The sequence below is a fragment of the Pristiophorus japonicus genome, chromosome 12 (genome assembly GCF_044704955.1).
Source record: "Pristiophorus japonicus isolate sPriJap1 chromosome 12, sPriJap1.hap1, whole genome shotgun sequence".
In the NCBI taxonomy this organism is placed as follows: Eukaryota; Metazoa; Chordata; class Chondrichthyes; family Pristiophoridae; genus Pristiophorus; species Pristiophorus japonicus.
In genome coordinates this window covers 46,119,921-46,134,910 of record NC_091988.1, presented here as the reverse complement: position 1 = coordinate 46,134,910, position 14,990 = coordinate 46,119,921, and the positions used below count along the sequence as shown (strand labels likewise).

The following is a 14,990-nucleotide window of genomic DNA, read 5'->3' as shown; positions in this document are numbered from 1 at the left end:
TTGAGGCTGCTGACTTGCTGATTCCTTCCAGGTTCTCACTCGCAGTTCCACATCAAATCGTCATCATGCAGGTTTTAAAAAAAATATTAACGGCAACTTACTCAGCTGCCTCAAAACATCGTGCTCAAGAACAGTTAGTGGGGAACAGGCAGCAAGAAGTCATAGGAAGAAATAAACCTGAAAGAATTCTCAATAAAGCCCCAACCCAGAACAGTTTAACCATTAATGGAACTTGCAGTATGAGGGCGAAATACATCAGACATACTGGTGCAAGAGCAGCAGTCAAATGTTTGTTCCATTATTGATGTGAGAATACAGTAAGTGTACAGGCTGTTACTGGACTCATAATCCAGAAGTCTGGACTAATAATCCAGAGAATGTCAATTCAAATCTCACCGTGGCAGTTTGAGAATTTGAATTCAGTTTAAAAAGAAACCTGGAAATAAAAAAGCGGGTATCGGAAAAAGGGACCATGAAGCTGTCGGATTATCCTAAAAACCCAACTGGTTCACTAATGTCCTTTAGGGAAGGAAACCTGCTGTCCTTACCCAGTCGGGCAGACCACCCGGCATCCACATCAGCACCAGTTACGGACGTAACAATGGCACACCCATCCCAGTCAACCCTGCAAAGTCCGCCTCACCAACATCTGGAGACTTGTGCCAAAATTGGGAGAGCTGTCCCACAGACTAGTCAAGCAACAGCCTGACATAGTCACATTATACCTTTCAGCCAATTTCCCAGACTCCTCCATCACCATCCCTGGGTATGTCCTGGCCCACCGGCAGGACAGACCCACCAGAGGTGGCGGCACAGCGGTATACAGTCGGGAGGGAGTGACCCTGGGAGTACTCAACATTGACTCCAGACCCTATGAAGTTTCATGGCTTCGGGTCAAGCATGGGCAGGAAACTGCCTGCTGATTACCACCTACTGCCCTCCCTCAGGTGATGAATCAGTACTCCTCCATGTTGAACACTGCTTGGAAGCAGCACAGAGTGGCAAGGGCACAGAATGTACTCTGGATGGGGGACTTCAATGTCCATCACCAAGAGTAGCTCGGTAGCACCATTACTGACCAAGCTCTGAAGGACATAGCTGCTAGACTGGGCCTGCGGCAGGTGGTGAGAGAACCAACATAAGGTGGAAGCAGCATGCTATAGACAAGGCCTACTTGACCTAGTCCTCACCAATCTACCCATCGCACATGCATCTGTCCATTGGTAGCAGCGACCACCACACAGTCCATGTGGAGACGAAGTCCTGGCTTCACACTGAGGACACCCTCCATCGTGTTGTGTGGCATTACCACCGTACTAAATGGGATAGATTTAGAACAGATCTAGCAGCTCAAAACTGGGCATCCATGAGGCGCTGTGAGCCATCAGCAGCAACAGAATTGTATTCCACCACAATGTGTAATCTCATGGCCCGGCATATCCCTCACTCTACCATTACCATCAAGCCAGGAGACAAACCCTGGTTCAATGAGGAACGTAGAAGAGCAACCAGGAGCAGCAGCAGGTGTACCTAAAAATGAGATGCTAACCTGGGGAAGCTGCAACACAGGACTACATGCAGGCTTATTCACAAAAGCAGCATGCTATAAACAAGGCTAAGCGATCCACAATCAATGGATCAGATTAAAGCTCTGCAGTCCTGCCACATCCGGTCATGAATGGTAGTGGACCACTAAACAACTAACAGGAGGAGGCGGCTCCATGAATATCCCCATCCTCCATGAAGGCAGAGCCCAGCACGCGAGTGCAAAAGACAAGGCTGAAGCGTATGCAACCAGCTTCAGCCAGAAGTGCCGAGTGGATGATCCATCCTCCTCCTGAGGCCCCCCACCATCACAGAAGCCAGTCTTCATCCAATTCAATTCACTCCATGTGATATCAAGAAAGGTTGAGCGCACTGGATACAGCAAAGGCTATGGGCCCTGACAACATCCTGGCTGACGTGCTGAAGACTGGTGCTCCAGAACTAGCTGCGCCTTTAGCCAAGGTGTTCCAGTACAGCTACAACACTGGCATCTATCCACAAAAAGCAGGACAAATCCAATTCGGCCAATTACCGCCCCATCAGTCTACTCTCAATCAGCAGCAAAGTGATGGAAGGTATCGTCGACAGTGCTATCAAGCGAAGCTTGCTCACTAATAACCTGCTCACCGAAGCTCGGTTTGGGTTCCGCCAGGACCATTTAGCTACAGACTTCATTACAGCCTTGGTCCAAACATGGACAAAAGAGCTGAATTCCAGAGGTTAGGCGAGAGTGACTGCCCTTGATATCAAGGCAGCATTTCACCGAGTGTGGCACCAAGGAACCCTAATAAAATTGAATTCCATGGAAATCAAGGGGAAAACTCTCCACTGGCTGGAGTCATACCTAGCACAAAGGAAGACAGTTGTGGTGGTTGGAGGTCAATCATCTCAGCCCCAGGACATCGCTACAGGAATTCCTCAGGGCAGTGTCCTAGGCCCAACCATCTTCAGCTGCTTCATCAATGACCTTCCCTCATCATAAGGTCAAACGTGGGGATGTTCACTGATGACTGCAGTGCTCAGTGCCATTTGCAACTCCTCAGATAATGAAGCAGTCCATGCAGCAAGACCTGGATGACATTCAGGCTGATAAGTGGCAAGCAACATACACGCCACATAAGTGGCATCCAATGACTATCTCCAACAAGCGAGAGTGTAACCACCGCCATTTGACTTTCAACAGCATTACCATCGCTGAATCCCTCACCATCAACATTCTGGGGGTCACCATTGACCAGGAACTTAACTGGACCAGCCACATAAATACTGTGGCTATAAAACCAGATCAGAGGCTGGGTATCCTGCGGCAAGTGACTCACCTCCTGACTCCCCAAAGCCTTTCCACCAGCTACAAGGCACAAGTCAGGATTGCGATGGAATACTCTCCACTTGCCTGAATGAGTGCAACTCCAACATCACTCAAGAAGCTCGACACCATCCAGGACAAAGCAGGCCGCTTCATCGGCACCCCATCCACCACCATAAACATTCACTTTCTCCACCATTGGCACGCTGTGGCTCCAGTGTGTACCATCTACAAGATGCATTGCAGCAACTCGCCAAGACTTCTTCGGCAGCACCTCCCGAACCCATGGCCTCTACCACCTAGAAGGACCAGGGTAGCAGGTGTATGGGAGCACCATCACCTGCAAGTTCCCCTCCAAGTTACACACCATCCTGACTTGGAAGTATATCGGCGTTCCTTTATCGTCACTGGGTCAGAATCCTGGAACTCCCTCGCCAACAGCACTGTGGGAGTAAATTCACTACATGGACTGCCATGTATAATGTAAGTCTCGGCACTGTTTAGTAACTTGTAAAGAAACGTAAATGTATTCTCATCCGTTCCGTGTACTGTTTTCATCTGCAAAGTGCTAAATGTAACGTGATTCGTAACCGGTATTGAAATTATCCTGGAATGTAATGTAAACCTGCTCCCATCTGCTCCATGTAATACTCTTATTTGCACAGTACTACATGTAACGTGATTTAAGGATTGTACTAAACTTTACATTGAAATGAAATGCACGCTAGTGCATTGTATGGAGCTGCTGTCAGCATCCAAACGAATTGTCTGGAATAGCTGGCCGCAAGGTACTGAAATATTTTCCAATGTACTGTGAAAATTTTATATGAATAAAGTATATTTTTGGAAAAAAAACATGGACTGCAGTGGTCGATGGCAGCGGCTCACCACCACCTTCTCAATAATTGTTGAAGTTGCCAGCGCTGCCCACATTCTGAGAACAAACGAAAGAAAATTTCCTGTTTTGTTAGCATTTGAATGTTTCAGATACAGGAAGTTAAGTTAAGTGCTTTTTTACTGCTTTATAGATTTGAAAGCCTTTGCTCATAGATGAATGCTTTCAATACACCCTATAATCTCGTTACTGAGCTGTTAAGGCAGCAGGATTATTCATTGTTGACTGTTGAAGCTCTGTTTTGGAAACTTTTGCTACATTGTGCAATTTAATCATATTATACTGTTTAAAAGACATAAATATCTTTAATTGAATTGGTGTGCTTACTGCTCTAAACTGTAGGTTGTACAACATGACAATTTTGTATTTTATGATGGTTCTGAAACTAGGTGAACTATAATTACAAGACTGGCACTGATAAATCAGGAATTGACAAAGGCTAAATGAGTAATAAAGACTTTAAAATTACAGTTGATAACAGCATGTGAAGATATTCATATGAAACACCATGGGGGCGAAATTGGCCTGCGCCCCGATTGTGGGCGGCAACCTGCTGGGGCCAGGACTTCCTGCGCCCGGCGCAGAAGTTTGCCCCCGTTGCTGAATTGGGCTTACCGCCCCCTCAAAAGGAAGCAGAGCGCAATCTCACACATTCAATTTGGTTTAGGGGTGGGTTCCCGGGCGCTACAGGGGCTAGGATACGGATGCTCCACGTAGCGCTGACGTGCTTCAACGCTTAAAGGAGAGGGCCGTTGTGCACTCTGCAAAGCCTCTGATAGTCTCCATTAGGCCACCAGGGCAACGTGGGATTGGGCCTGCAGCCCGGCACCCAAAATGGAGTGGCGGACTGCACAATAGCAGCCTGGACCATGTTAGGGATGAGTTTCTCCAGCCGACCAGAGAGTTGGCACAACAATTAAGATGGCGCTGCAGAATGCTGACAACCTCCCCTGTAACTTCCGCCCTGTGGATGTCGGCCATCCCTGCGGGCCCACGGGCCATTTCCCCCGCGGGGCGGAAAGAGATCGGCGCACGGCGCTGAGGAGTTGCGCGCCGGCCTGGGGCGCACATTGCCGTGGGAGCGCATCCGCAAACTCCCGAGCAATTTCCAAAGAGCTCGTAGCGCGCCCCCCTGCGCCCACCCCCCCCACGCAAAAAGTGTCCTCCGCCCAGTTAGCGCCTCCCGGAGGGCCTCTAAAATAGGGACAATTTCTCCCCTCTTGTCCCTATTTTAGTGAGGACGTTAACTCTTAAATAAAACTGTTAATGCCTCCACTAAAATAATGGACAAGAGAATTGCGTACAAATGCCTCAAGTCTTCATGCACGGTCACAATGCAATTCCCAGGCCAAAACAGTATCTATTAAAGCAATTATAACTAGTATCAGAATTCGCACACATACATTTGGAGGTTTACTCTCTCTTACCTGTATTCCAATTGATAGGCCATCCACTGACTGAGATATTTTAGAATTATCCCCTACTTTCTGGCTTTTGAAAATCAGTTGACACCTATTATGGAAGTGTTTATGACCAGCCTGATTATGACAACAGACTGACATGTCGAAACATTAAATATTTTTAAAGTCATATTTGGTTTCTTGCTTCTTCCTTCAAATGTATACTTCTGTACCAATCTGTTAACAATCTTGCTTATTGAGTGCATTGTATTTTAAATATGTTCATGGCACAACAACAAAAATCAATAAAACACTTCATCACTGTCCAATTATGTTATTATCTCACCACATCACACTCAAACATCTAACGTATCTTCTGGCTCACTGTCAACAATGTCCTAGTTTTATCAAATTTTCTTCTGAAGTGCAGCGATATTCTACTCCGACACACAACCCACACATCTGCATCTCATAACTAGATCATGTTATTCACAGCCTGGTACTGATTGGCGTCGTGCACATAGTTAATGAGCAGATTCCAGAGTACTGTGTGCTACTTTAAGCTTACTTACTTGCCACAGTATCTTGATACGAAGGAGGTTGTCCAGAATATGGAGTTGGATATGGTGGTGGATAGGGACCACTTGCAGGATAGGGACCAGTTGCAGGATAGGGACCTACAGGTGCTGCTGGCTGCATTGGCATAGGAGTATATCCTTGGTACGGAACAAAACCTTGTGCTGGTACTTGTGGTTGCTGTGGATACGCAGATTGGACCACTGTAGTTGTAGTTGAACTTGTAACAACAGCTAAAGAGAATGATAGACAAAATCATCAGTTAGCTCATTAAAAACTAAAATTAAGCTTTTTTCATCAAATTTATTTAGAAATCATTACGATGGAGTGAAGAATAGAACTTTGAATGTAAAATACTTGCCCCAAAAGAAGAGAGGGGTTGGGAACTAGACTGCTGTTCAGCCAACCCAAGTTACAATATCTTCTTTTAAATCTGCTATACAAGAGGAGGAACAGCAACTAAGGTAGGTTGAAGAGCAGTTTATATCATCTACATTAGATGTTCTGACTTGAATGGACTTGCTCATGTCTTACCCGCTGAATTTTGCTCTCTCCAGCTTTTATTGGCCCGAAATGAGCTTTCGACCACATATCTGCAGCATAACTAAGACCACCTATTTCCACCTCTAACATCGCCCGTCTCCGCCCTTGCCTCAGCTCATCCGATGCGGAGGCCCTCATCCATGCCTTTGACATAGATAGAAAGAGGGATGAGGTCCTGCAGGCAGAGTTCAGGGAGCTAGGAGATTAAAAAGCAGGACCTCAAAAGGTAGTAATCTCCGGATTACTCCCGGTGCCATGAGCTAGTGAGTACAGAAATAGGAGGATAGAGCAGATGAATGAGTGGCTGGAGAGATGGTGCAGGAGGGAGGGCTTTATATTACTGAGGCATTGGGACCACTTCTGGGGGAGATGGGACCTGTACAAGCCGGACGGATTGAACCTCAACAGAGCTGGGACCAATATCCTCATGGGGCGGGCAGGCCAGGGGTTGGGGGGGGAAGGTTTAAACTAGCTTAGCAGGAGGATGGGAACCTGAGAATAGATTCAGTAGGGTGGGGAGTAAAGCTGGAATTGGAAAGCAAAAATTTAGAAAGTGAATTTGAAAGACAGAGGAAACAAGGGCTAGAAAGTAGGCAACATGGAGGTCTGGCTATACTAAATAGCATATACTACAATGCAAAGAGGAGAGCAAATAAGGCAGATGAGCTGAGAGCACTGGTAGACACTTGGGAGTATATTATAGCTATTACAGAGACATGGCTAAAAGAGCAGGTATGGCAACTCAACATTCCTGGTTACAGGATTTTCAGATGGGATAGCGAGGGGGGGAGGGGCTTGCTGTATTGATTAAAGCAACTATTACAGCTGTGAGGAGAGATAATGTGTTAGAGGGATCATCAAACAAGGCAACATGGGTCGAACTGAAAAACAAAGAAGGGGCGATCACACTGCTGGGAGTGTACTATAAACCCCCAAGCAGTGAGAGGGAGATAGAAGAGCAAATATGTGGGCAAATTTCTGAGAAGTGCAAAAACTATCGGGCAGCAATAGTAGGGGATTTCAACTAGCTGAATATTAACTGGGACAACATTAGTGTGAAGGCTATCGAGTACGGAATTCCTAAAATGCATGCAAGAGAAATTTTTAGCCAGCATGTAGCAAGCCCAACACGGGAGGGGGCGATTCTGGATTTAGTTTTTGGGAGTGAAGCTGGGCAGGTGGAAGGGGCATCAGTGGGAGAGCATTTAGGTGCCAGTGATCATAATTCAGTTAGATTCAAGATAGTTATGGAAAAGGTCAAGGTTAGACCAGGAATAAAAGTTCTAAATTGCAGAAAAACAACTTTGCTAAGTTGAGAGATGATTTAGCCATAGTGGATTGGAAACAGCTACTTGAAGGTAAATCAGAGTCAGAGCAGTGGGAGGCATTCAAGGAAAAAGGGTGGATTAACAAATCTAGAGCGCACAAATCTAGAGACATGCAGGGTAGAAGGCAGTGCTTTGGAGGCAGTTCAGAGAAGGTTCACTAGGTTGATTCCGGAGATGAAGGGGTTGACTTATGAGGAAAGGTTAAGTAGGTTGGGCCTCTACTCATTGGAATTACTGAATAGTAGTAGTGAGGTTGGGGACAGCATCAAACAAGAAATAAGGGATGTGTGCAATAAAGGTACAGCAGTAATCATGGGCAACTTTTTGATTGGGCCAATCTAACTGGTAGCAATGCGGTGGAGGAGGATTTCCTGGAGTGAGATGGTTTTCTAGACCAATATGTTGAGGAACCAACCAGAGAGCTGGCCATCCTAGACTGGGTGATGTGTAATGAGAAGGGACTAATTAGCAATCTTGTTGTGCAAGGCCCCTTGGGGAAGAATAATCATAATATGGTAGAATTCTTTATTAAGATGGAGTGACACAGTTAATTCGGAAACTAGGGTCCTGAACATAAGGAAAGGTAACTTTGACGGTATGAGGTGCGAATTGGCTAGATTAGACTGGCGAATGATACTTAAAGGGTTGATGGTGGATAGGCAATGGCAAACCTTTAAGATCATATGGATGAACTTCAATAATTGTACATCCCTGTCTGGAGTAAAAAATAAAACGGGGAAGGTGGCTCAACCATGGCATAACAAGGGAAATTAAGGATAGTGTTAAATCCAAGGAAGAGGCATATAAATTAGCCAGAAAAAGCAGCAAACCGGAGGACTGGGAGAAGTGTAGAATTCAGCAGAGGAGGACAAAGGGTTTAATTAAGAAGGGGAAAATAGAGTACGAGAGGAAGCTTGCCAGAAACGTAAAAACTGACTGCAAAAGCTTCTATAGATATGTGAAGAGAGAAAGATTAGTGAAGACAAACATAGGTCGGATTCGGGTGAACTTATAATGGGGAACAAAGAAATGGCAGACCAATTGAACAAGTACTTTGGTTCTGTCTTCACAAAGGAAGACACAAATAACCTTCTGGATGTACTAGGGGACCGAGGGTCTTGTGAGAAGAAGGAACTGAAGGATATCCTTATTAGGCGGGAAATTGTGTTGGGGAAATTGATCGGATTGATGGCCGATAAATCCCCAGAGCCTGATAGGCTACATCCCAGAGTACTTAAGGAAGTGACCCTAGAAATAGTGGATGCATTGGTGATAATTTTCCAGCAGTCTATCGACTCAGGATCAGTTCCGATGGACTGGAGGGTAGCTAATGTAACACCACTTTTTAAAAAAGGAGAGAGAAAACGGGTAATTATAGATCAGTTAGCCTGACATCAGTAGTGGGGAAAATGTTGGAATCAATCATTAAGGATGAAATAGCAGCGCATTTGGAAAGCAGTGACAGGACCGGTCCAAGTCAGCATGGATTTATGAAAGGAAAATCATGCTTGACGAATCTTCTGGAATTTTTTTGAGGATGTAACTAGTAGAATGGACAAGGGAGAACCAGTGGATGTGGTGTATTTGGACTTTCAAAAGGCTTTTGACAAGGTCCCACACAAGAGATTGGTGTGCAAAATCGAAGCACATGGTATTGGGGGTAATGTACTGACGTGGATAGAGAACAGGTTGGCAGACAGGAAGCAGAGAATCGGGATAAACGGGTCCTTTTCGGCAGGCAGTGGTTAGTGGAGTACCTCAGGGCTCAGTGCTGGGACCCCAGCTCTTTACAATATATATTAATGATTTAGATGATGGAATTGAGTGTAATATCTCCAAGTTTGCTGATGACACTAAACTGGGTGGCGTTGTGAGCTGTGAGGAGCACGCTAAGAGGCTGCAGGGTGATTGGACAGGTTAGGCGAGTGGGCAAATACATGGCAGATGTAGAATAATGTGAATAAATGTGAGGTTATCCACTTTGGGGGCAAAAACACGAAGGCAGATTATCTGATTGGTGGCAGATTAGGAAAAGGGGAGGTGCAACGAGACCTGGGTGTCATGGTTCATCAGTCACTGAAAGTGGGCATACAGGTACAGCAGATGGTGAAGGCAGCAAATGATATGTTGGCCTTCATAGCTAGGGGATTTGAATACAGGAGCAGGGAGGTCTTACTGCAGTTGTACAGGGCCTTAGTGAGGCCTCACCTGGAATATTGTGTTCAGTTTTGGTCTCCTAATCTGAGGAAGGACATTCTTGCTATTGAGGGAGTGCAACGAAGGATCACCAGACTGACTCCAGGGATGGCTGGACTGTCATATGAGGAGAGACTGGATCAACTGGGCCTTTATTCACTGGAGTTCAGAAGAATGAGAGGGGATCTCATAGAAACGTATAAGATTCTGAAAGGGCTGGACAGGTTAGATGCGGGAAGGTGGTTTCCGATGTTGGGGAAGTCCAGAACCAGGGGACATAGTCTTAGGATAAGGGGTAGGCCATTTAGGGCTGAGATGAGGAGAAACTTCTTCACTCAGAGAGTTGTTAACCTATGGAATTCCCTGCCGCAGAGAGTTGTTGATGCCAGTTCATTGGATATATTCAAGAGGGATTTAGATATGGCCCTTACGGCTAAGGGGATCAAGGGGTATGGAGAGAAAGCAGGAAAGGAATGATCAGCCATGATCTTATTGAATGGTGGTGCAGGCTCGAAGGGCCTACTCCTGCACCTATTTTCTATGTTTCTATGAATTCAGAAGAATGAGAGGTGATCTTATCGAAACGTATAAGATTATGTGGGGGCTTGACAAGGTGGATGCAGAGAGGATGTTTCCACTGATGGGGGAGACTAGAACTAGAGGGCATAATCTTAGAATAAGGGGCTGCCCATTTAAAACGGAGATGAGGAGAAATTTCTTCTGAGGGTTGTGGATCTGTGGAATTTGCTGCCTCAGAAAGCTGTGGGAGCTGGGACACTGAATACATTTAAGACAGAAATAGACAGTTTCTTAAACGATAAAGGAATAAGGGGTTATGGAGAGAGCAGGCGGGGAAGTGGACCTGAGTCCATGATCGGATCAGCCATGATCATATTAAATGGCGGAGCAGGCTCGAGGAGCCATATGTATGGCCTACTCCTGCTCCTATTTCTTATGTACTTATGTTCTTATAAACAAAAAATGGGAAACTTATGACAGATGTTGAGGGCTAAATACTGCAGAATCTCGCGAGGAATACAGAACGTCCAGGGGTGAGATCAAAAGGGATATTAGGAAAGCAAAGAGAGCATGAAAAATTCTTGGCAAGTAAAATCAAGGAAAATCCAAAGATGTTTTATAAATATATTAAGAGCAAGAGGATGACTAAAGAAAGGGGAGGACTTATTAGAGACCATGAGAATAATCTGTGTGTGGAGGCAGAAGATGTGGGTATGGTTCTTAACGAATACTTTGTGTCTGTTTTCACAAAACAGAGGGGCGATGCAGACACTGTTATCGAGGAGGAGGAGTGTGAAATATTAGATGAAATAAACATCATGAGAGAGGAGGTATTAAGGGGTTTAGCAGCTTTGAAAGTGGATAAGTCCCTAGGCCCGGATGAAATGTATCCCAGGCTGTTAAGTGAGGCAAAAAGAGAAAATAGCAGAGGCTTTGGCCATCATTTTCCAATCCTCTCTGGCTTCAGGTGTGGTGCCAGAGGACTGCTAATGTGGTACCTTTGTTTAAGAAGGGAGAAAGAGATAGACCGAGTAATTACAGGCCAGTCAGCCTAACCTCAGTTGTGGAAAAATTATTGGAAAAAATCCTGAAGAACAGGATGAATCTACATTTAGAAAGACACTGATTAATCAAGGACCGTCAGCACGGATTTATTAAGGGACGACCGTGTCTGACTAACTTGATTGACTCTCCTGGTTACCTTCTCGAAAAATTCAATGAGGGTAGTGCGTTTGATGTACTGTATATGGATTTTAGCAAAGCTTTCAATAAGGTCTCAAATGAGAGACTGGTGACGAAAGTGAAATCCCATGAGATCCAGGGCAAAGTGGCAAGTTGGATCCAAAATTGGCTCAGAGGCAGGAAGCAGAGGGTAATGGTTGGTAGGTGTTTTTCTGACTGGAAGAATGTTTCCAGTGGGGTTCCGCAGGGCTCATTACTCTGTCCCTTGCTTTTTGTGGTATACATCGATGATCTAGACTTGAATGTACCGGGTATGATTAAGAAGTTTGCAGATGATATAAAAATAGGCTGATAATGAAGAAGAAAGCTACGAACTGCAGAAAGATATCAATCAACTGGTCAGGTGGACAGGACAGTGGCAATGGAATTTAATCCAAAGAAGTGTGAGGTAATGCATTTGGGGAGGGCTAACAAAGAAAGGGAATACACGTTAAATGGTAGGACATTGAGAAGTGTAGCGGAACAAAGGGACCTTGGAGTGCATGTCCACAGATCCCCGATGGTAGCAGGCCAGGTGGATAAGGTGGTTAAGATTCTTCCCTTTATTAGCTGAAGCATAGAATACAAGAGCAGGTGGGTTATGTTTGAACTGTATAAAACACTGGTTAGGCCACAGCTGGAGTACTGCGCGCAGTTCTGGTCACCACATTACAGGAAGGACGTTTTTGCACTGGAGAGGGTACAGAGGAGATTTACGAGGATATTGCCAGGAGTGGAGAATCTTAGCTATGAGGACAGATTGGATAGGCTGGGTTTGTTTTCCTTGGAACAGAGGAGGCTGAGGGGAGACCTCATTGAGGTGTATAAAATTAAGAGTGGCCTAGATATAGTGGATAGAAAGGGCCTATTTCCCTTGGCAGAGGGGGGTAACAACCAGGGGGCATAAATTTAAAGTAATTTGTAGAAGGTTTAGAGGGGATTTGAGGGGAAATTCCTTCGCAGAGGATTGTGGTGGTCTGGAATTCATTGCCTGAACAGGTGGTAGTGGCAGAAATCCTCGCCATATTTTTAAAAAGTATTTTGATGTGCAGTTGATGTGCCATAACCTGCAGAGCTGAAAAGTGGAATTAGGCTGGATAGCTTCTTGTTGGCCGGCGCAGACACGATGGGCCGAAATGGCCTCCTTCCATGTGTAAACTTCTATGATTTTTTGTTATCTCTGGACTTGACTATTCCAACCCACTCCTGGCTGGCCTCCCATATTCTAGTCTACGTAAATTAGGTGTGATCCAAAATTCGGCTGCCCATGTCCTAACTCGCACCAAGTCTCGCTCATCCATCACCCCTGTGCTCGCTGACCTACATTGGCTTCCGGTTAAGCAACGCCTCGATTTCAAAATTCTCATCTTATTTTTAAATCCCTCCATGGCCTAGCCCCTCCCTATCTCTGTAATCTCCTCCAGCCCCACAACCCTCCCGGATTGTCTGCACTCCTCTAATTCGGCTGTCCTGAGCATCCGGGATTATAAATCGCCATACCAGGAATTCATAGAATGCATACGGGATTGTTTCTTAGAACAGTATGTTACAGAACCTACAAGGGAGCAAGCTATCTTAGATCTGGTCCTGTGTAATGAGACAGGAAAAATAAATGATCTCCAAGTAAAAGATCCTCTCGGAATGAGTGATCACAGGATGGTTGAATTTGTAATCCAGATTGAGGGTGAGGAAGTTGTGTCAGAAACGAGCGTATTATGCTTAAACAAAGGGGACTATAGTGGGATGAGGGTAGAGTTGGCTAAAGTAGACTGGAAACACAGACTAAACGGTGGCACAATTGAGGAACAGTGGAGGACTTTTAAGGAGCTCTTTCATAGTGCGCAACAAAAATATATTCCAGTGAAAAAGAAGGGCGGTAAGAGAAGGAATAACCAGCCGTGGATAACCAAGGAAATAAAGGAGAGTATCAAATCAAAGACCAATGCGTATAAGGTGGCCAAGGTTAGTGGGAAACTAGAGGATTGGGAAAAGAATGACTAAAAAAGCATTAAAGAAAGGAAAGATAGATTTCGAAGGTAAACTTGCGCAAAACATAAAAACAGATAGTAAAAGCTTTTACAGATATATAAAACGGAAAAGAGTGACTAAAGTAAATGTTGGTCCCTTAGAAAATGAGAAGGGGGATTTAATAATGGGAAATGTGGAAATGGCTGAGACCTTAAACAATTATTTTGCTTCGGTCTTCACAGTGGAAGACACAAAAACCATGCCAAAAATTGCTGGTCATGGAAATGTGGGAAGGGAGGACCTTGAGACAATCACTATCACTAGCGGGGTAGTGCTGGTCAGGCTAATGGGACTCAAGGTAGACAAGTCCCCTGGTCCTGATGAAATGCATCCCAGGGTATTAAAAGAGATGGCGGAGGTTATAGCAGATGCATTCGTTATAATCTACCAAATTTTTCTGGACTCTGGGGAGGTACCAGCAGATTGGAAAGCAGCTAATGTAACGCCTCTGTTTAAAAAAGGGGGCAGACAAAAGGCAGGTAACTATAGGCCGGTTAGTTTAACATCTATAGTGGGGAAAATGCTTGAAACTATTATTAAGGAAGAAATAGCGGGACATCTAGATAGGAATAGTGCAATCAAGCAGACGCAGCATGGATTCATGAAGGGGAAATCATGTTTAACTAATTTACTAGAATTCTTTGAGGATATAACGAGCATGGTGGATAGATGTGTACCGATGGATGTGGTGTATTTAGATTTCCAAAAGGCATTCGATAAGGTGCTACACAAAAGGTTACTGCAGAAGATAGAGGTACGCGGAGTCAGAGGAAATGTATTAGCATGGATAGAGAATTGGCTGGTGAACAGAAAGCAGAGAGTCAGGATAAATGGGTCCTTTTTGGGTTGGAAATCGGTGGTTAGTGGTGTGCCACAGGAATCGGTGCTTGGACCACAACTGTTTACAATATACATAGATGACCTGGAAGAGGGGACAGAGTGTAGTGTAACAAAATTTGCAGATGACACTAAGATTAGTGGGAAAGCGGGTTGTGTAGAGGACACAGAGAGGCTGCAAAGAGATTTGGATAGGTTAAGCGAATGGGCGAAGGTTTGGCAGATGGAATACAATGTCGGAAAGTGTGAGGTCATCCACCTTGGGAAATAAAACAGTAAAAGGTAATATTATTTGAATGGGGAGAAATTACAACATGCTGAGGTGCAGAGGGACCTGGGGGTCCTTGTGCATGAATCCCAAAAAGTTAGTTTGCAGGTGCAGCAGGTAATCAGGAAGGCGAATGGAATGTTGGCCTTCATTGCGAGAGTGATGGAGTACAAAAGCAGGGAGGTCCTGCTGCAACTGTATAGGGTATTGGTAAGGCCGCACCTGGAATACTGCGTGCAGTTTTGGTCACCTTACTTAAGGAAGGATATACTGGCTTTGGAGGGGGTACAGAGACGATTCACTCGGCTGATTCCGGAGATGAGGGGGT

At 45.1% G+C, this 14,990-nt stretch overlaps 1 protein-coding gene across 2 annotated transcripts in view; it reads right to left on the bottom strand.

The window, feature by feature from the left end:
- The window catches only part of LOC139277223 (protein shisa-5-like), a 118,418-nt gene that overhangs the window by 2,780 nt on the left and 100,648 nt on the right, over positions 1-14,990 (bottom strand). For both annotated transcript variants that reach the window (XM_070895381.1, XM_070895382.1), the window contains one exon: positions 5,719-5,955. In XM_070895381.1, the coding sequence (XP_070751482.1) occupies positions 5,719-5,955 (237 nt within the window). The remainder of the gene's footprint in view (positions 1-5,718; positions 5,956-14,990) is intronic.